We start from the raw sequence: 22,354 nt of genomic DNA on the forward strand, positions 1-22,354 counted from the left end.
AGTTTGCTGTGTCTTTTAATTTGAGTACCTTTGTAATGATTACTGTAGAATAAAAAAGAAAATTACCAAAATATTTAATTTACTTTATGCATGAGGTAAGTTGGCCACTCACTGCATGTAGGACAATAAAATTAAAGTAAGTTTTTTAATGGAAATTAGTCCACAAATTAAATCTTATGATAAATCATTTTAGTGCAATCAGTCTTCCAGAAAATATCAGGCAGGCCGTGAATTTCCTTTAGAGCATTGAGTCAGGTTTTAAAGAATAATCCAGTACATTTCTACGTATTTTTATTATATTTACCTTTTTCCAATTTCACTATAGTGACTTTTCAGTTAGATTCAGTAAGATGATGAAAACTGCCATTTCTTGCAAAGCTCCACTTTCCAGTCCTCTTCAATGCAGGTGCTTCTCCCTTGAGCCAGTCAGCAGGGTGCTGTCTTCAAATTGATCTTTTCTTCACATCTTACCATCTTTGTAAAAATTTTACAGATTCTTTCTGCAAAATTTTATAAGGTATAATGATCCCTGTCTAGCTATAAAGCTAAAACTCTCCAGGGGCTCAGTATTTTGTATCTCAATTATTATGACTTTATTTTTTCTCAGACTTTTACATAATCTGCCATGTTAATGTTCTTTCAAAAGCTTTGATAAACATGTTTTTTTCCACAACTTCTTTGAGTGTCTCATCTCTTATTTTTTTTCCCCACACTTGTTCTCTTTTACCTAGCATAAACCATTTGTCTTCAGCTTCCAGATTTTCCTTAGATTATCCCATGCAGAAAATCTCAAGACAGCTGAGGGGCAGACTCCCACTTGTCCCTGCCCAGTAATGCCAGCCTTCATTGCTCGGTGGTTATATTTTCAGTCAGGGGTCTTTGTGCTGACACCACTGCAGTCCTTGACTGGGAGGTGTTTTCTATACAGACCTGAGAAGTTGCCTCCTTGTCTTCCTTTCTATTCTTCCCTTAAACGTTCTTTTGCTGTGTCACACACAAAACAAAATTAGGAATCCTGATCGCTACTTTCCACACTATTTGCTTGATTCTTTTCACCACCTATTTGTTTCTATCTTTTTTTTTTTTTTTTTTTTTTTTTTTAAATCTTGTTTTAGGCATATAAGCTAAAAAAAAAAAGGGACAGGAATTCTTTTTCTCTTTATTTGATTTCAAACTTGTAGAAAACCTAGGTGTTTCATCTAAGAATAGAATTCCAAGTTTTACAGCAATGATATTTACAGCAATAATTGGCATTCTTGCAATGACAGAAATGCTAAAACTCGTAAGCAGAAGTCTTTGAGATTAAAGTATTTTTTATTTCCACAGTGTATTGTATGATTGTAGTACTGTGCTGATTTACACAATTCATGTAGGATAATAGGGTAAATAGTCCTGTTTTGGTGGAGAGGAAATCTGAGATGTGGAACCAGAGTATGCTGGCAACAGGATCAGAATTAGACCTCCCTTTAGCTAAGACTTGCTCTCATATTTTCAGAGTCTTGCATTTAGCAATTTAATATTTCTGAGCTCTGGTACTTAGAAGTGTTAAGTCACTATCTGAGGTCAAATACAAATGCTGTTGCTTCTGCATAGTAGTTTATCAGAAGTTAATTGTTTATCGCTGAAGCTTAAGGGGGTTCCTTATCTATCAATTAACTAAATATAAATTACCAAAATAGTTTATCTTTGCACAGATAGGCATGTTTGAACTTCATTATTTTAAGCAGCTTCAGCATTATACAATGTTTAGCTCACAAGTCAAAAGTAGCTCAGTTATTTTGAAAAGTGATTTATAAAAAAGCCCTTTACATTTCTTGCCCCAAACATTATTGCAGGGCAGATGGTTCAGATTCTGTTGTTTAGCCACCCTCATTCTGCACTCTCTATCTTTAGCTTGCACACTCTATTTTGACGCTATCACTTCTTTGTGTTTGTTCAGGCTTTTCACTTAAGGCGGTATTTCAAAAGAAAGCACTGGAATTTTCCTTCAAAAGGGGGGAAAATACTTTCACCTTGTAGAAAGGACATGTTCCTATTTAAAAAAAAAAATAAGAAGCCTCCTCTTGGCACAGGGCCCAGCAGTACTATCAGCACAATCTAGCAGCTTGGCAGCTTTGCGTGTTGCCATGTTCCCTTGAGAATTAGAGGGAAGCTATTCTCCGCCTTTTGCGAGCCTGCCAAAGGATGGAGGACTTTGATCCTTCAGGGTAATGTTAGAGTAGTTCTCCTCCCAGGTACTAAATGTGACAAAGCACATTTAATTTATTTGCCTTTTATATAAACATTGAATGTTTTCAGTGAGAATCCAAAGATTTAGTGTAGGCCTTTTGTTAATACCAAATAAACCTTACTTTCTTGGTTAGACATGAACATTGATGAGTCTGGGGTTAGGGAATTTTACCTTCAGAATACTAAAAACAGAAGTGAAAAATTGATTCACTTCTGTTTTTAGTATTCTGAAGGTAAATTGGCTTACTTTAATACAGGTATTTAACACTATGTCAAACTACATTTTTTTATATTTGTAAGATTTAATCTTTCAAATTTTGCTCTAAGTTTTTGGAGTTTTCCACAAGTAATTTCTAAACTTTTTGTTGCAGGGTTGATATCTTATGCAGAGTATCTGTTTTTGCTGACAATTCTTACAAGTAAGTATTATATATTTAAAATATATAGGCGTAAATACTCAGCTATACCTGGTAAACTACGAGTTTACCAGGAACTTTATTTCTGATATTTTTTAGCATCTAAATTTCTTCATTGTAGTAAAACAAAAACTATTGTATATAGAGTGACAATGCATTAATGTAAATGGAAATCAGTGTCATCATTGGCCCATAGCAATACTTCAAAAATCATGGTACCTCCTGCACTATGGGATCAGAAAAGTCGTCTGAAATCCTTTGGGAGGGGGGAGACTTTGATTACAGAGCCACATAATAAGGGGAAGAAGAACTGGATGGGAACATGAATAATTTTTCTTCTGGACAGTAGATGTAGTAATTTTGGACAGTGAGACATTAGCAATATAGCTCATGCAGGGGTGTGAAAAACTGCTGTAGTGTCTCAGGAGTTGTTGCATGTTTTTATTATGTTCAGATTTGCTATGGATGCAATACATAAACAGCAGAATTCTTCAGTGTCTTTTTTGTCTGACTTTAAAGTCCCTTTTCTTTATTCTCTGTTCCTTTTGGCTTTATTTCCTCCAAGTATTGTACATGTATTTCAGCCCCCTCCTTTGTTTCCTTCCTTCCTTTTTCTCTCAGGCACTTTTTTTTTTAAACAACTTTTGTTTGGGACTTGCTTTATCTACAAGCGACAGGCATTTTTTGGTTTTGTGCATGGAAGTGACCTGGGATTGTCTGGTACTTTCTCTGTGCCATGCTTGCCACCCCCTGTTTTTTTCTGATGTGTAAGTGATGCTTAAAAACACCGAGGTTTGAGATGTGTCAATGAGCATTACACGGCGAGACCCCTGGAGCAGTAGTGAAGTAGTCCACATGCATGTCCATGGAATTGTCCACAGAACACATGCGTATCCATGCAATTGTCCACATGCAGTTTTGTTTGACTGACTTATAAAAGTCCAACATTTTCAGCAAGGGACAAAACCAGGCATAAATGATTTATTGTATCAGTACATGGGGAAAGGAGAGAAGGAAGCAGTCACTTCTTTCCTAACAGACTGTGGAGGCATCACTCTCATGTGACCCTCATCACTTCCATGACTGCAAGGTCCATGGCTGGGCCTTAAATAAATTGACACATTTTCCTTGCTCTGGAAATCCACCCTCTCACGGTGTAGTATGAACAAGTAATGTTGGTCTCCACAGAGTGGAGAGAATATGTCCAGCCTTTCATCGTTATGCGCCTCTTGCACAATTCAAGTGGCCCTTCTGCAGCTTACCTCATTTCTTAGCAGAATTGCATTAGTTCCTGTTGCACAGCATGAAAGGTAAGTAATCTCTTTGGCAACTTCAGCTAGTACACAGTATTAAATTATATATATATATATAGATATAGATATGCATTAAGCTTTAGCATACAAATTCACTGCTTCAGCAGTGGTGACTGTCCGGTGCTACACACTGCTTGAACATGAGTTATACCATGTGTTCAAGTGGCTTTTAAAATCAGAGACAGGATTTTAGCCCAGGTAGGATACTGATTTTAAAATATTTATTGCAACTCATAAAAGATGAATTTATGTTAAAAAAGGACAACAATGACAACCAAATTATTACTTCAGAAGAATACCTTAAAGTTGCAGGAATAGGTGCCAAAGATTCTATTTCTTTAGAAATTTATGGCAGCTGAAAGTGAATTCATGCTGAATTATTGGCTGAAACAATTAGAAAATTGAAGCAGTATCAGAGAAAGTTGTTCCCCTTCTCCAGAAAATCAAGTAACATTGTTTTTCACAGAATTTATATAGGAAGGTATTGAACTGCAAAAACAAAGTTACCTTTTAATGCAGGATAAAAATCCAGTGGTAATGTTGCTGCTTTTGTTACACAGAGGGTTATCATACTGACCAGCTTGAAAGCCAATGTCAACAAGTGTTAGTGCCTCTATCTTTGCCTAACAAGTATCCTCTGTCAGTCAGCCTCAAGTTACACAGCCTGTCTCTCACTAGTGAGAATTAATGTGAGATTTCTTAAAGCAGGCATCAATATTTAAATTACTTCCAAGTCACCAACTGAGCAATAGGGAAATGGAAAAAGAGTCATCAGACTCCTGGTTCCACACTGCTGATGAGACCATGCTGCCTGTCATACAAAATCAGAGTCTGTAAAAACACTGAACTTGAAAATGTATTTTTGCGACAAAGGTTTTATTTTTTTCCCCCATGACCTTCTTTTCTCTTTTCTGTGTGCCTTGTGTCATCACTGTCTTTTTTCCTCCAGTGGTGTATTGAATTTCATTTCTAGCAGTAGGTTAATGGAGCCCTGCCTGGTGAAGAAGCCCAGAAACTGAAGTTGTCACCTTTACTTAGAGCTTTGTTTCAATTACCCAGTCACACAAGTTGACAGCTTGGTCAATGAAGGAATATTAGGAGAGGAAGCACCTAGGTCTAACCTGCACTCACAGCCAGGATGAAGCACTTCTGTTCAGATTTTGGAATTTTGCCTGATTCTAATTAAATACACATATAACTGTGGTAGTCTTTGAACTATGCTTATTTTACAAACACATACCTTTGGGGTTACATCATATCAGATAAGTATGTCATCTCTAAACAGTATAAGCAGCTTTAGGTCTATATTTTCACTAACAGCTCTCTTATCTGAAAATTGGAACACAGATGGTATTAATTGCTATTAAATGCATCAATTACTTTTATTCTCTAAATATGTTATTGGATAGCCTTTTCTTGCTTTTGTACTAGTAACACAAATTTAGCATGTGGCATTTCTATGGAAAGGGAGCCAGTTTTGAGTAGTAAATCAACCCAGTTGCTGGGGACAGCACTGCTGTGCAGATTGCAGTGGTATTTATAAAATACCCCTGCAACACAAGATTGCTTCTTGTGTTCTATTCTAATATAACAGAATATTAGTTTACTGCTGATTATGTAGTTATTTCTAAAATGTAAAAATAGTACTTTCTTTAACCATCTTGTTGTGACTTGAAAGGAATGGGATATCTCTTTAACTTGTTCCCTTTGCAGAAATTTTCTCTTAAAAAAAAGCAAGGTTTAAAACTTTACAGAATGTAACTAGAAGAATACATTTCCAGAAGCAAAACTCTGAAGGCATTGGAGTTTTGTAGAGGTGATACTACTTCGCTGCCCTCATGAATCCAGCATTGTTCTTGGAAGCATCAATGTATTCCAGAAACAAAAAGTCCATGCCTGATATGACTGGGTTGTGGCATTAATTCAGCTGCTCCAGAGATTACTGGGAGAAGGGCTTGCTACCACAGTGAACATTTCAGCTACATTTCAGCAGCATGCTGCTCCTGTGTGGGCTTGCCAGTGTTCAAGGCCACCTCCTGTAAGCAAATGAAGATCAGGAAATTGTGGGAAGGAGCTGAAAGCACACCATGCTTTTATAGCATCTTCAAGATTCAGAACTCATTACATTTTGGTGTTGAAAAGAAACATCCACTCGGGGAAGGAAATGCAGGGTAAAATTGTGTAGAATTCCTGAGAAAAATTGTCTTGATGGGAGTCACGCAAAACATGCTTTTGTCAAAAACAGCCAGAAGGAGTTTTCCACTCTTCTCACCTGAAAAGGAACTTCTATAAGCAAGGCAAAGCTAGACTGCATAAGTGACATGGGATTATAGAGACATCCTTTGGGAACATCTTAAGATCTGGCCAGTAAGAGATGCAGTATTTTTGTTGGGGTCAGATGGACATTCATGGCTTGTACTTAGGCACTGCTGGCATTTCTTACTTTGCCATTGCATTAATTATCCCTTGAAATGACAGCAAAAAGGTGTTTAAACAGTTTGCTTGTACTGGAAGAGGTGTGCATGGGTCACTGGAAATACCGTGTGTGTACATAACAACAGAGAACTGAACCAGAGGCAATGCTCATTTTACATTTGGTATTTGAGTTCTAGTGTAAGTGTGTGATATTTTCAATAAAGTTCTTGTTCAATTTGTTGCAGAACCCCAGACTGGACTTCAGATTGCCTTTAAAATGTTGGATGCAGATGGCAATGAACAAGTTGAAAAGAAAGAATTCTTTAAGGTAGGTGTATTTACATACATTTTAATTTAAAATAGATCCATGGGTTATATTTGCTAAATGAAGATTCATTAAAATCATCGAGCCTATTTTTCAGTCCAGTCTATGATCACATGCTTACTAAAATGTTTTATATGAAAGGAGCTCATATTGAAGTATTGTGATAGAAGTACTTATCATAATTGAATTCATTCGTATAAATGTTACCTTAGAATTGTAAGTAAATATCTGCTACTGGTAAGGTAGGAATTAGTGTATATCCCTTAATCCCATGAGCTAATTTAAATAATCATCTGGAAGAGTCTATTGTTTTCTTAATATGTTGAATAATTTCTTTAATTCCCCATCCTCTTTTGGTCTTTATTAATTTTGCTTGCTGTTGCAGAAAGGTTTTATCAATTCACACTTCGAAGAGCAACAGCAGGTTTTTTTCCCATATTATATCTAAACTATGGGGAGAAAGATACTTTAAAAACTAAGAAAACCTTGCTCTGATGTTTTTAAGAAGAATAGGCTTTAATTATATGGCTTATTCAACTTTTAAGTGTTTAACAGGAGACTAACTAAGTACTTATTGTCAAAAGTTGAATGCAGAATTAACAATCATCATTTTTAATAGAATTCCTCAACTTAATTCAGATCCTTAATTCGTGTTGGAGGTAAGCAGAGAGACAATTTTATAAGAAGCTGACATGGCTACTACAATTCTAAATATTTTCTGTCACTAGGGTGATGTTAAAGTTGATTATGAACTCACATCTCTAGAGAATCTTAAAATCTAAAACTTTTAAAGATGGTTTTGTTGATAGAGAAATTAGCAAAAATTTATTTCGGTGAATTTCATAGCCTTAAACTCTGAATTAATAATAGAATAGCTGTTCACGTGTTTTGCACTTACCACCTTTATTTCAGTGATTGTCTCTTAGCAAGGTTACATTGATGAGTCATACTTTATTCTAAAATGTTGCAAAAATACTTCTAGACTTAGTAGTACTATTTGAAAATAATACTTCAAATTAGGTAATTTTCCAAGACAGTGTTCCCAGAAGGCCCTAACTGAACCTGCAGATACCTTTGTTGTGGTGTAACCCCAGCCAGTAGCCAAGCCCCAGTCAGCTGCTAGTTCTTTCCCGCACCAGCTGGATCAGGGAGAGAATCAGAAGGGTAAGAAAATGGATTGAGATAAAGACATTTTAATAGGCAAAGCAAAAGCCATGCACACAAGCAAAGCATGACAAGGAATTCACTGCTTCCCACAGACAGGCAGGTGTTCAGCCATCCCCAGGAGAGGAGAGACCCACCAGGTGTAATGGCGACTTGGGAAGACAAAAGCCATCACTGCGAATGTTCTCTTCCTCCTTACCCCCCCTTTATGCAGACAGCATGATGTCAGATGGGCTGAGATGTCCTTTGGTCAGTTGGGGTCACCTGTCTTGTCTGTGTCCCCCCTCAACCTCATGAGCACCCCCAGCCCCCTCCCCAGCATGGCAGTACAAAAGCAGAAAAGGCCTTGGCTCTGTGTGAGCCCTGCTCAGCAATAACAAAAACATCTCTGTTCTCAGCCCTCTGTTCAGCACAAATCTAAAACACACTCCCACACCAGCCACTGTGAAGGAAATTACCCCAGCCAAAAGCAGCACAGCCCTATACCCATTTGTTGCTACAGAAGTTCTTTTAATTTTGAAGAATTTGTTCTGTTAAAGTGTTCATTATTCTGCAGATTAAAAAGAAATCAAATTCTAGTAAAGCCTGTATTTTTAACCTACTAAACCAGGTGCAATCATAGTGAATTGTTATCAGACTAGCAGTGCCCTGATTACCAAAATAAGTCTGTTATGGCTGTATTATTCAGCTGCAAAACAATGCGTCACAAGCAAAAGTATCTGCATGAACACAAGTGGACATGTTCAGAGGTAGTGCCTCTGCACCAAAATGCCACATTAGCAGTGCTTTCTTTAAAAAGGTACTGTCAGTTAAGCAAATAAGGAGATTCTTACACTGCTCTTTTGGGGAGACGTGCAATATGTTATATATTTAATACCAATATCATTACCCATTTCAGGTATTCTAATTGAATCAGCCAGTATAAACAACAGAAAGTCATCAAATGTAGAAAACATTGTATAAATAATTTTATTTCTGTAGAGGCAATCAAGTTAAATGAAAATTATTTTAGTTAGATAGATTGTTACCTTTCATTTCCTTTCTGGGCTGTATTGATAAAATAATACAGAGTTGTAAAAAAAACCCATATAAATTATTCTGTCAACTCACAAGAGTCATTAAATTCAAAGAAATCCCACAGGATGGAAATTAGTCAGATGATGAGTCTTCTCTTGTGACTGTTTTCTTGATATTTACAGAGGGGACTATTTTCAAGCAAAACTTTATAGATTAGATTTAAAAATAATTTTTTTTAAATGTAAGAATGTGGAAATAAGTGTTTGTGTTAGGCTGTATATTCTAGTTCCATATGCATCATAGAAAGTTTCTAGATAGCTAATAAATCAGTAAATTGTGTGGCTAATCTGTCAATTGTCTTGTCCCTGTTGACATCCTAGCAAAATATATCTGAATTATTCTACAGTGATTTCCACACTATATTTGACAATAACATCAGGAAATGTATGTAGGGAAAATGCAGTGGAAAAGAATAGTGAAGAAGCAGTAATCAGGAGGCAGTGTCTGTAGGCAGGGTACAGTGGGAAAAGAAATTTTATTGCTGGTTCATTCTCTTGCTTTGTCACCTCTTGTACTCCCCATTTCCCACCATTATCCTCTGACTAGACATCTATGTATGTCTGTGATGTCTGACTGTGGAGTCTGACTGCTGATCTAGACTGTAGAGTCTTTGAGGTAAGAACTTCCTTTTTGGTTTGGAAAACATCCATCATTCTTTGAATTGTGTATATCTCAATTCTTGCATGTTCCTGGATGAGCAGGCACAAGATGTGCCAAGCAGGTCATTCAGGAAAGGGAGATGAGTGACAAGCACAAACTCCAACCCCAGTCCTCAGTGCCTGCATTATGTGATGGGATATAGGCTGTTCAAACCTATATGGATCAGGCACTTCAGGAGTGTGAGGTGCAGAATTTCCCAGTGTTCTCTGCTGAGAAAAATGGATGTTCAGGAAAGGAGATCTTGAATGCAATCCCATGTTTTCAACAAGGGAGTTTATCTTGTCCTCTGTAGCCTTTCCATTTCAGTGCACGTTTTCCTCATTTCCAGTAAAAGTCTCTCCCTTCACAGGGATACTCTTGTTCTCTCTCCTCCCTATTTCTTTGTGTTGAAGCCAGTGTAATTCTGCTTCATCCACATCTCAGTGGTTAACAGTCACACTATTCAGTATTAGGGCCAAGAGGATTTTGTTGCTTTTCCCTGCAACTCCAGGGTGAAGAAGATGAGGTAGAAATGGCATGTTCACAGATGTTAGTTGCCACCCTTTAATCAGCCCCTGCCAGAGTGCAGAATCATTTCTCAGAGCCGTGTTATCTGCATCTCTGTGAGGACAGTAAGATACTTTTGTGAACTCTGCACTTCCAAGACATTCACTTGAGACTTGGTGAGGGGGATTTCCAGACACATAATAACCCATGCACATTAATCTGAGACCTCCCACCAAGAATAAGGCTACTAAAGTTCCCAAAATCCCCAGCAAGTAAGGAATTTCCCTAACTCTCTAAATCTGTCCTGATTAAAGATGTCTAAGTAAAATTAATGACAGTTCAAAACTCTTGGGAATAAAGTCAGAGTAGTTCTGATGGCACATGCAAGAGCTGTATACCTTAGACTTTCTGAGTAGGCTGTCTTACACCCTTCTGCTGGAGAGCAGATACCACAAAATATTTGCAGAGCTTCATCTAGGGCTGAATGAGCCAGCACCCAACACTCAGCAGCTGTGGTACGGAGCACTTGTGTAGTCTTGGAGCATCCACAAGCACTGATCTCTCTCAAGCAACTGGAAGATGCAAAAACACCTTTTTTATTTTTAGAGACTGCCATAGTCTTTCTGCCAGAAAGGCTTGTTCAGAACAGATTACTGCTGTCTTTAGTGGAGGCTTCACTTGTGCATAATAGGTCTCATTATATTTGAATTAGCCATTATTATAGTGAGTGGTGAGCAGATATAAATATTAAATACAAATAAATGTTACATGGAGTCCATTTCTTGAGGGCAGAATTCTTCTCCCTCTATGAGTAGTTGCTGCACTATGCTGAAAAAAAATGAACAAACTTCTGGAAAGAGTTTCAAGCACTCTAAGAATTTACGTACAGTGTAAGAAAACAATAAGTGAAATCTTTCAGAATACTTGGGAAAATAATTATGCTGTGTGTCTGTGCTCTTCAGTAGCCTCTGCTACTGCAATCTACTCTGCAGATTTTTTTAAGAGTCCTTTAGAAGTAAAATCCAAGAAGAAAAATATCATTTTTCTCCTGTTTGGAAAGTATTTGCATTTTTATTCCTTATGTGTGATCAAATTATTGATTTTTGAGGTAAGAAAAAAAAGCGATTTCTCAGTGAGAATATGGACAAGCAGTTGTGGTTTTACCCACAGCTCTATAATGCTATTTTGCTATGAAGACATTAATCACGCTTTTACTGTACTAGTCATTTGTTTTGTAAATGATCAAAAATTAAGATAATTTGGAGGAACGAGTGGTGTTTAATTGCCTTGTTTTATAGCATTTCTTTTGGTAAACACCATCAAGACATGCAATTTAAAACTAATAATAGAAAGTAAGCATCCTGATAAACTAAACAAATGAGGATGAAAAAAACCCAGACAAACCCAGAACAGGTTAATTACTCAAAATTTGAAAGTTAAGGGATGACTTTTGGCAACACAAATCAATAGCATGTTTTTCTTACTGTTCACAAGCCCGTTCTGCTTCTCTGAAGAACAAAAAAGAAAAAAAAGAAAAACAACAAAAATAAAAATAACAACAAAGAAGAGATTTTAAAACTCCCCAGAATAATGACTGTGGAAATTTGGTAATGAACTTTTTCCAGGTTTCAATGAGCAGGTTGCAGAATCACTCAGAAATGCTTGAGAAGCAAACCGGCAGTTTTGAAATCCTTGAGTTTTAAAAGCATCTTTTAAAGTCTCCAAATCCAGAGTGATCAGTGTAATTCCATATCTCTACCTGAAATGTATTAAGTCCCTTGTTCTTTCATTTCTGCTGTCCTTTTGAGGATTCATGCAACTGTCTGAAAGGTAGGTGTACTTTGTGCTCTATTAAATCGCTCATTCTTGTGGCAGTGTTCATCTCTGAAGTGAAATACAGTCAAAGAAACCTTGCAGCTCTGATACACTTGAGGTACCATAAATTAATGCAATGTTTATATTACCTTAAAGCTTTATTTGGGACAGTAGAAGTTATGTTTTTAAATGTGAGTCATTTCAGTAATTCTAAAAATCTTCTTAGCTAATACATTCAAGATTAATTTTTTCCAAGAGTGGAGGGGAAAACTCAAACTACATTCTGCCTAATGCCAGTTCTGAAAAAAATGTTTTCTTATTTAATTAAATTATTCTTTATTATTAGTTGTATAGTACCTCAAAACAGGTATGTCCAGAAGATCACGTTTATAGCAGAACTATGTAAAACTAATTAGAAGGCCAGCATGAAAATCAGGATAATTTTTATTTCTGGAATGGTCCTTGGTGTTATACCCCAGACTTTCAAAATCTTCTGAAGTGAAAACTAAGCTTCTGATGCTAGGAAATCTCCTCTAAAAATAGAGTAAGCACTGGGCTGCAAGAGATAGATTCATGTTTGGTTATATTAACCATGGTAGATAAGACATTACTAGGAAAAAGTGTGTCTGAATAGCAAAATATCCTCAAGTATGCAAATATTTTGTCAGGAGCAGAGATGTATAATTAAGAAAAGGTGCAATTAAATCAAGTTTCAGAAAAAGAAGGCTATTATAAGATCACATTTGTAATTTTCCTGTTCTTTTCTCATGTTTCAACAAATACAGCTACAGAGAATCATTGGGAAGGAAGATGACTTGAAAGCAGCTGGAGACGAAACTTTACTTCGGGTATGAAATAGAGATACATTTTCCTTACAAAAACATTGTAGTGTTTCCCATGAACTTTGTTATTTTTTCGAAGTTTTTAGATAAGTATATAAGCCTAAGTATTAGTGCTTTAATTAAATGAAAAGGCATGATTTGTCAACTGCTTTCTAAGTGGGGAAGAAAAATGCTTGTCATTTCTGAGCCTTTTGGTGAAATGGATGCAATCAGTGTGTTTCCTGACTGTGTATTCACTTGGTTGGTTTCTGTGAGCCTCTCTTTCAGAGTAACTCTCTTCTATTTATGAAAATCTCAGGAAGAGCCCCATATTGCCATATGAGAATAGAAGGCTTTCCAAACAGAAATCTATAGCTTAAGCTTTCTTAAGTGATGCTGTTGCAGTGATACCAGCTTATTCTGAGTTGGTTTGAAATGTGGTTACTGTCACTGAGGTGACAAAGGCAAGGATTATTTTAGTTAAGTCCACATCCAGAAAGAGGCAGTGTAGATGCAGACCAGAAGAAACAATCCTAGAGTTTGATTGTCCAGCTGGGAAAGAAATGTCACTGTTTTGTGGACCACTAGCAAATGGTAAATAGATCTCATCAATGAAAGGGACAGGTTAAGTTCCTGCTCTCTTTTGTTTTCCCCTGAATCCAGCCACCTGCAACATTCCTTCCTCAGGTAGAGTCTATTCTTGATTCTGTAGTCAGCACAGAGACAAGATATTCTGTAACCTGGGTGACGTTGAGTGAGCATCCTGAGCATACTGAAACACCTCAGAAGAAGCTGATGAACCATATAACAAGTGATGGAACAAGCAAAAATGGCCTCAAGTTGCACCAGAGGAGGTTTAGATTGGGTATTAAGAAAAAATTTCACTGACATTGGTCAAGCACTGTGTCATGGATTGGGGAATCACCATCCCTGAAAGTGTTTAAAACACATGTGGATGTGGTGCATAGAGACATGGCTTAGTGATGGACTTGGCAGTGCTGGGTTAATGGTTGGACTCAATAATCTTAGAGATCTTCTCCAATGTAAATTACTCTGTGATTCTAAAGAAGGGGAGAATACAGCTGAATTGTTTCCATCTATTACTAAAAGATGCTGCTTAAATCAGCAAGTTGCTGTTGGCTGTAAACTTTCAGTTTCCACAGGCCATGATGCAGCAGCCACTGCTCATATTGGAAGCATTCAGTAAGGAATTTATAGAGGGCTCTGCTTTGTAAATCGTGCATCAGCAGTTTCTAAGAAGAGTTGCTCATGTTTTTCATATGCCTGAGGAAAAAGTGGAAGTGGCTATTGCTGACACCCTTAAAATTTATTAGGCATAATCTGTCTTCTGATTCACAAAAGTTTTCCTCCCTCAGTGTATATTCAAAGCTGAGTTAAGTTGAGTTAAAAATTGTTTGATCGACAAACAACCATCTCCTTTCTTGAATCTTTTCATCAATCACCAGATTAAAATAGCTAGGATTAATAGGGTTGTCTGCTCCTCAAAACCTATTTCAATTGAGACTTAAATGCCATGACATTGAAAGAAAAAGGATCTTTATTCTGCATGAATGCACAGCTACAGTATAAAATTTCCAGAGAAACTTTGATACAGTTGGACAGATTAGTTATAAACACATAAGCTTATTGTGAGCTAATTAAATATCTGAGCTGGAATGTCTCTATTTTGTTTTTGTCTTGCTTCAAAGTTTGTCTTCAGCGTTCTCCATTGAGAAAAATCTGAAGTTACTGTAGCTAGAAAATGTTATTTAATACAGTTTCGTAGAAGATTATAAATGGAATTCTAGTTTGAAAGAATAATTAAATTGCTTTGGGGAATACAGCTAACTTGAAATTAGTATGGTCTCTATATTTCTACATGGCAAAATCCAAATTATCACATTTCTCTTAATTTTTATTTTCTTCCTGTTTCTCACCAAAGAAATTGATTATCATTGTAAGCAGAGAATCTGACTATACAGTGTAGTCATTGGATATGTTTTTACCCTTTATTTTTTATAATTATGGTAAGTCATAGTATTGCCTTTAAGCAAAATCGATGAAGCATAAAAACAGGGGGTTTAAGTTGACTGTGTTTTTTGAAAGTTGAGATACTGCAACAGAATTTTGGTGTTTGGAATGTTTCTTTATTTCCACAGTACTTTCTCAATTTGCATATGAGTTTTGTGTTTTTTCAAAGTAAACCCAGTCTCTGATACCAGATGGCAAATGTCACCAACCTAGGAAAATACAGTTTAAATGGTAGTCTGCAGCTTTGTTTAACCAGCAGGTATATGCAGGTGTGTTCCCTGTACAGTGTGTAGACAAAGGTCCCAGTCATTTATTGATTTTATGGTGATACCATTTAATACTCATCAAGTTACTATATAAGGAAAAGAAAAATCAGTTTGCCGTTCTCCTGAGGTGATTGTATCTCTGCCTTTTTGCAGACACTTTGACTTACACCCCTAAAATGCAAATTTTCACCACTTAGTATTGGCCCTTGAATAGGATTACAATGGAATTGGTTATCCAGATACACATATTTCAATTGAGGGCTTTTCTTTTTTCCAATATTATAATTGATGCTGGAATAAAAGCAAAAAAAAAAATCTGCCCAGCCTTAACTGGCTCCATCTTTTGGGAAGTTCCATGCTGAATTTTGCAGAGCAGGCAATCTGGCAGTCTCGTAGCAGAGGTGCACACGGTGAAGGAGAGCTGCAGGCAGACTTGAAACGCTGGAGCCTGGTTCTTTCTAATCAGATTGGAGAAAAAGGTGCAGAAGTCAACAGAGGCAGTGACTGCTTCAGCTCAAACACCCTTCCCAAAGGCCAGAGGAAATGCTCCATCTGGCTTCCTGGCAGAGCTGTTTTTCATATGGAACATCCAGCAGAACGTATGACCATGGTTCATGGAAGAGGAGAGCCAAACTCCCTGCCTGGAAGTGATCTAGAATCCAGTAGGAAAGTGCATGAACTAGACAATTTGGTTTGTTTTAGAAAGGTGTTGCCCGGTGAGCAGCACCTGTTGCTTTTGTGTTCCTGTCCTGAGTTCCTTAAAATGATACTTTTAACAGTGAAATGTGCTTTAGTGTCCTGGCTATGAAAACAATGCTAATGGTGGCAAATATCTACTGGACAGACCAGCTGTCTAGATCAGGGACTTTGCTCTCAGGCCCTTCAGTTTAGATTAATGAATTATCAAGTACTTTCGATACCTCTCATTAGTATGCTTTATGTAATGGATAAACTTATAAATTACTTTTAGCTACTGTTAGAAAAGGAATGACAATACAGAGTGCTCTGTATTTGTTGTTGAAATTCAATTGGTGTTGTGAAATATGTGAATTATCTCATTTCCAAATGATTAAAGATATGCTTCTGGATTCCCTAGTGAATGCATTTTCAGACAAAGTGTGAAAAGTATGATTGGGGATTTTTTTTTTTATATATTTAAGTAGTAGTTGGGGACACAGATACTGATCTCTTTTAAACAGAAAACTTATGAACTGAAATTGTCTAACTATATGCAGTGTACTTTTAGACTCACACATGAACAATTTAATATTATTTGAGTGTAAGTTGTTTTAGCCTGTCTACTTCTCTCTTTTTATTTTTTTCCTGTGGTACTAAAAGAAGTAAATGACCTTAGTCATTCACACATTTCTCTTTGCTTACCTAGTCAAGACAAGGTTTTACACTTGGACCTTCAGACACTGCAGAATTGTGATGCATCTCCTCAACCACAGGAACTGTGCAAGTCATTATAACCTGCCCATCTGCTCCCTAGAATCTCTACCTGGTTTAAAGTTTTCTAATCAGTGCTTCTAAGTCTGCATAGCTCAGTATTACTAAAGACTGCTTAAAACTGAAGGAAGGTGGTGGCTGGGAGCTGTGCTCTTCTAGTGCAGCAGTACTCTGTAGCAGGGGTGCAACACATCAGATTTTACAAGAATCTAGTCCAAGACTAAAATTAATATCCCTCCCCGAAGAGCCTGTCATTAATCTTGTAACCTCTCAGTTCAGATGGAATGCACATTTTTTCTTGACCTATCTTTTCCAACATAAATATGTATGTTTTGTGTCAGCAATTTAACACTGAATTCTGTTGAAAAGCTTTTAGATGCTTTAAATCAAGGAGCAGTGTGATGTGCTTTAAAGAAAGTTCTCCAGATAGGTAAACCTCCTAAAGAACCAAACTGTCTGACACCAAAATGTTAGATTATGGAAAAAGTGCTGGGTCATTTTTTACCTCAGGGACAAGGAAATTATTTTGTTTTTCCATATGATCTGATGACATTGTAACCTCAAGAGAGAGAAGGAAACATATTTGAACAGGGGCTGGCTGGGACAGGCCACCTGAGCCATTTTCAGCACCGAGAGCAAGAGGGTTTGCGCGCGCTGAGGATGGATGTGCTCGGCCTTTGAAGCCAAGTCTGCCTTGATCAAAAGAGTGGGCTTCATAGCACATCACCCCTCCTGAAGGGGGTCCTCGGAATCTTTTTTTGGTGCAAAGTTACATTTTTAAAGCATGCCACAACAGAGAGGCAGGGTGTGGGCTCCTGTGAGGAGCTGTCCCAGCTGTGGGTAGGAGCTGCCAGTGGGGCATGGGTCAGGCTTGGGCTTTGCAGTGCAGCAGTGCCATTCCCAGACTGCTTGGCACAGTCAGCCGGCTCAGAACCAGACAAGGTTCAACCTGTTTCTATTTGGGGCTTAAAGTATCTCCTGCAGCATCTACTCCCAGATTAGTTTTAACCCCGTCAGCTGGAAAACATTTTTATTTTGTACCTCATTATGAATTGATGCAGAACTGAGGGTGATGCACTGAAACCTGAGGATGTCCGTGAAGCTACATGTTCTTCATTACAAAAGTAATACAAAATACAAAAGTGTACAGCAGAGTGATTCCATGGCATTAGTTGTCATTAAGAAAATAACTGATCCTCCCAGTAATAGGAATTATGGATGTTATTGGATGCTGTTTATTGTTTAGAAGATGTTCTGTCAGACTTCTCAAATATTGTCTGTTATATCCTCTGTAGAATCATCTGTGCACATTTCAGCCCTTCTGCAGCAGACCTGAGATGTTCTTGAATCCTACCTAATAAGAACATGCATTGCAAAACATGAAAAACTTTACTGTGGATTTACATTAGGATGAAAGTTGATTTATCATAAAAGACACAGTTTTATTCTGGGGCCCACTTGAGACTGTCTGGGCTTTGCCAAAAAGAACTGCTTTTGGAGGTCTGTATCTCCTGTTCCCTCTAGCTGGCCTGCTTACAGTTCTTTTGACTGACTGTAACTGTTAGGATTAATTTCATAATGGACACATCTTTTAAACCTTCTTACCAGAACTGAGTTGTAGGATATATTCCAGCGTCTGGGAGACTCTCAAAGTGACAGAAAGCTTGAATTCTCTTTAGCAGTGTGTGAAGCTAGGCTGGGATAGAAGCCTGGAATGGTGAATTGACTGAGCTAGCAGCTTAAAAACAAAGAGGATTGCAGAGAAGTGGACTCAGAAAAATTTGCAAAGATTTAGTCTTACCTTTGGAAAGACTTGGGACATCACTAGCAGACAGAAACTAAGGTATTGTCCTCCTTGCCCAACCTCACTTCTCTGCCCATTCTTCCATCTACTCACTCTCCTTCTGTCTTAACTAAAAAAAATATTCAGTCCAAAATACATATTTTTACAATTTCTAGTGAAGTAAGACATTGCACAGCAAATACCATCTCTCAGGAAGCAAGCAAGAGAACAAGAAACGAATTGCAGATTTTAATCATGATGAATGCTTTCCAGTCATGCCTCAGGCAAATTCTGCAAGGAAAGGTGGTAAGAATTTAGAGACAGTAAGTCTATTAACATTTCAGATGAGTTTTGAAAATCAGTTAGGTGCATTATTCTGAAAATCCCATCTCACTGTGTGATAAGTTTCTTCTCAGACGCTTGTTGGTACTTGCTGCAGTATCAGGTCCTAAATGTCAAAAGCTCAGTGGAGAGCTACAGGATTATGTAGGTCTTTGCCCATGACTCAGTGTTTGCAGCATCAGGCCCCTTACGTTAACAGCCTATGTAATGTAATAAGGAAATAACTTGTGTTATCTGATCTTGCTTAAAAAGGAATAATTGCATAATTCAGCAGTTCATGATACTTTTGAAAAGTGTAGGAGGCGTTAACATTACTCTAGGAAAATTAGCCTATGTTTGTAATATGTACACACATGTTCATTAGTTCACAGACTTGTGTGGCATCAGATTGTGTGGTCTTTGGGATTCTGGAACATGTCTGAGTTCCCCACTTGTGATATATGTCTCTGCCCCATCCTGTGCTTGTGTCAAGATGAAACTCAGACCACTGGGTTCCTTTTTCCACTCTGTGCCTCAGCTTTCTGTAAAGTGCACAGATCAGAAGGATCCCAGGGCCAGAAGCAGCCAGATAACCAGAATACAAACTTTCACTCAGTTTAGATAGTGACTCAAATCTACCAGTCTGGTCTGCTTTACAGCCTGGGATTGGGTTACCGTTTCATTCTTATTGCCAAGAGAGACATTCCAAGTGTGAGTTATTCTTTTACCAAGCTCATGAGGGCAAGGTGTTGGAAATATTAATAGAATTCTCATTATCTTCTAACAAGGATGTGTCATGTCAGTACTAATTTATACAGATCAGCAGCAAAAGCTCCTAATGATTCTGTGGACAAAAAGGAATTATGTACTAACATGTACTTTAATTTAACAGCATTAACTCTAGGAAAAGCAATTTTTTGAAATTTCACCCTTAAGATGTAGTCTCTGTGGTCTCCTGTTGCATTTTATGCTTTAAAGAAATGTACTGTTTTGTAGTTTTAAAATATATCTAACTCTCACTAACATAGTGTTCGGACATCTGCCAGTTTCACTATGGAATTTCAAGTGATAAAGAAGGTAGCCAGCAAGTAGGTGCATATTTGTTATAAATCTTGGGATAGGCTTTGTCATCTTAGATAAGATGAGGTAGGTATTGTTTGTATGCCTTCTTCTAGCTTGTGACTAGAGAAGCATTAATAGAAGAAAAAAACTTTTGCTGTTACAGACTTAGTTTTGAAAAGGTTATTTTAAACCTTGTTTTTCAGTTTGTTTTCATACAGCACTTATTATAATATGGAGTAATTAAATTAGAAGCATTAATTTGTGTAATCATGAGTTCAGTTTTTAAAATTACATTAGCAAATTTATTCCTTGCATTTTTCAAATGTCCTTTAAACATGTAAGCAAAACCCACAAAAAACAGATTACAATATAGCTGCAGTGAGGGATATGTGGATTCTTCTCTGAGTCTTTTTAGAAAACTTTGCATTCTGATATAAATAGTTTGGGTTTGAATTTCAAATAAGCATACATGAATGTTTGACTTTTGGCTTTCAAAAAAGCATATACCAATGTTTATGCATCAGTCTTCACAGTAATCTGAAGTGTTTAAACTTCAGAAGGATGGATCTTGTGGGTATTTAAATATTCTTTGCCTGCAATTAAATGATAAAAGTTCAGTAAGTACAGTTTGCATATGGCTTGAAAAGTGTTTTCTTTCTAGGTTCACTCATACATAACTCATATCTCTGGCATTTGGTGAACTGTAGCTTGTAGTAGAAATGAGGAATGTTTCTGCTTTAACTATAAAATAACTGTGTCATGTATGCAGTAATCATGAAACACGGGGGACTAATGGGACTTGTTACTGATGATGCTGAAAGCTAAATAACCATTAGTATTAAATCTTATGAATAGACTCTTGTCTTTCATCTTACCTCTTCAACCAGATAAAAGACACAGGAGCTGTTTAGATGTCATAAGAATAGTATGCTGAAATCCCTACAGACTTAAAAAAAATTCTCTCTTCGTGTTGCTTAGTGTTTTGTTGTGTTCAAAGAAATGCCAGTATGCTGGTGCTGAAAGAAGCATAGAGCAGAAATCCAGCATTATGTGTGGGTTTAGGCTTGTTAAAGATTGAATTGAAATAGTGTGTATCCCTTCTCTGCAGAAATTTATTCTTCAGATTTTAAAAATATTTACAGAAAAGTCACTAACCCTGAAAATTCCCAGAAGCCTTGTAAGACCATAATATAATAGAGCATTATCAGTGTTGGTATTTTCCTAGCTTCATATATTAGACTATCATGAATGTTTTTTAATGGCTGTAACATGTTAGAAATACCTAACTAAAAACTTACTTACAGATACTAAGTTATTTAAGCTTTCTATTCAGATAAAGTTTCTTAAAGATTTAACTTGCAACAACCTTCTCCATTTTAATAATAAAAATAAAATATTATAATAAAGTGCACTGATGGTGGTTGGAAATTGTTCTTATCTTTCCTACAGAGTATTTAGAAGCAGAACTTATAATACACTGTTAGCAGTTAATGTGGAAGAGTTGTTCAACTCTGAGATCCTGTGTGATAGCTTTAGGAACAGTAATTAAATTTCAAGGATCTTTTGGGAAATACTAGTTCAAATAAATATTTTTAGATTAATGGTGAACATTAATGATCATGCAATGCATAACAATCATATAGTTTTTTTGTTTTATAGGAAACAGAACTGGACAGCTGTGGTGTTAATACTGTGTTGCTGGTACATTTCTTTGGAAAACAGGGAAAGGAAAAACTTCGCTTTTCCGAGTTTTTCAGGTATTTTTTCAGCTAGACAAGCCTAACAGGAGCCAGTCTTGTTCCTACCCCCTGTGCTTTACCTTAACTCAGGCCTTTATCTGACATCACACTGAGCTGATTCAGAAAATTAAGCAATGAAGTGGAGATTGTTCATGATGTTTGTTGCATGATTGAATTCCCCATTTAGCTCCTAGAGTCTGCTGTCTGCAGGAGCTGAGCACTGTGATATGTCCTGGCAGCAGAGCAGTGGGCCAGGAGGGTTGAGACCCCCATTCTTGGCAGCTGTGTGGTGGCATACCTTAAAACAATGTGATTCATGAGTATTTTTTATGACCAAATCACCAAAAAAGTGACTTCTAACCAATTAAAAAATAATTTCTGAGTTGAGATACTTCCTTTCCCATTACAGCTGTCATGGTAAGCTGCAGGCAACTTCTCCACTTGCTTCAAATTCCAGCTTCTGTTGAAACTTTCCCAGTGCTTTTTCCTCTACCATTTGAGCTACTTTTGCAATGAGACTATGCAGATACCTGTTTGAATCTTGACACACATATTGTAGCATGGCATCAGGAGAAGGTTATCTATGAGTATTACCTTTTCTACCAAAATAATCAGTCATTTACAGGCTGCAAAAATAAAATAGAATAATGTGTTTTGCTTCAGTTTGTATTCAGAAGTGGAGAATGTGTGGCAGCCCTCTTAAAAATGAATGTTTTTGCAATCAGTAGACTAAAAAGTGTTTGGCTCCAGTGGCTCTGGTACATACCAGTCTTCAAATAAACAACCTTTCCCTTTTGAAGACCTCAGCTCAATAGGAATCTAAGTGAGTAAAATAAGTTTAAGATGTCTCCAGCTCCCTTTTCTATAAATACCATTGATCCTCTCAATGAAACAAAAGGCAGAGAGCACCAGTAAAAGGTTGTGTTTGCATATACAGTGTAAACTGAAAAGCCTCAGGTTTTAGATAAAATCCTACATTGAC

General features: G+C 37.0%; 1 protein-coding gene across 1 annotated transcript in view; it reads left to right on the plus strand.

Moving 5' to 3' along the window:
* MICU2 (mitochondrial calcium uptake 2) overlaps window positions 1-22,354 on the plus strand; it is a gene marked incomplete at its 5' end in the record, with an annotated part of 134,736 nt that overhangs the window by 98,321 nt on the left and 14,061 nt on the right. The window contains 4 exons of the mRNA XM_041416021.1: window positions 2,601-2,648; window positions 6,619-6,701; window positions 12,686-12,748; window positions 21,293-21,390. Coding sequence (XP_041271955.1) covers window positions 2,601-2,648; window positions 6,619-6,701; window positions 12,686-12,748; window positions 21,293-21,390 — 292 coding nt within the window. The remainder of the gene's footprint in view (window positions 1-2,600; window positions 2,649-6,618; window positions 6,702-12,685; window positions 12,749-21,292; window positions 21,391-22,354) is intronic.

This window comes from Onychostruthus taczanowskii, unplaced genomic scaffold, assembly GCF_017590055.1.
Source record: "Onychostruthus taczanowskii isolate IOZ18803 unplaced genomic scaffold, ASM1759005v1 scaffold50, whole genome shotgun sequence".
Taxonomy (NCBI): Eukaryota; Metazoa; Chordata; class Aves; order Passeriformes; family Passeridae; genus Onychostruthus; species Onychostruthus taczanowskii.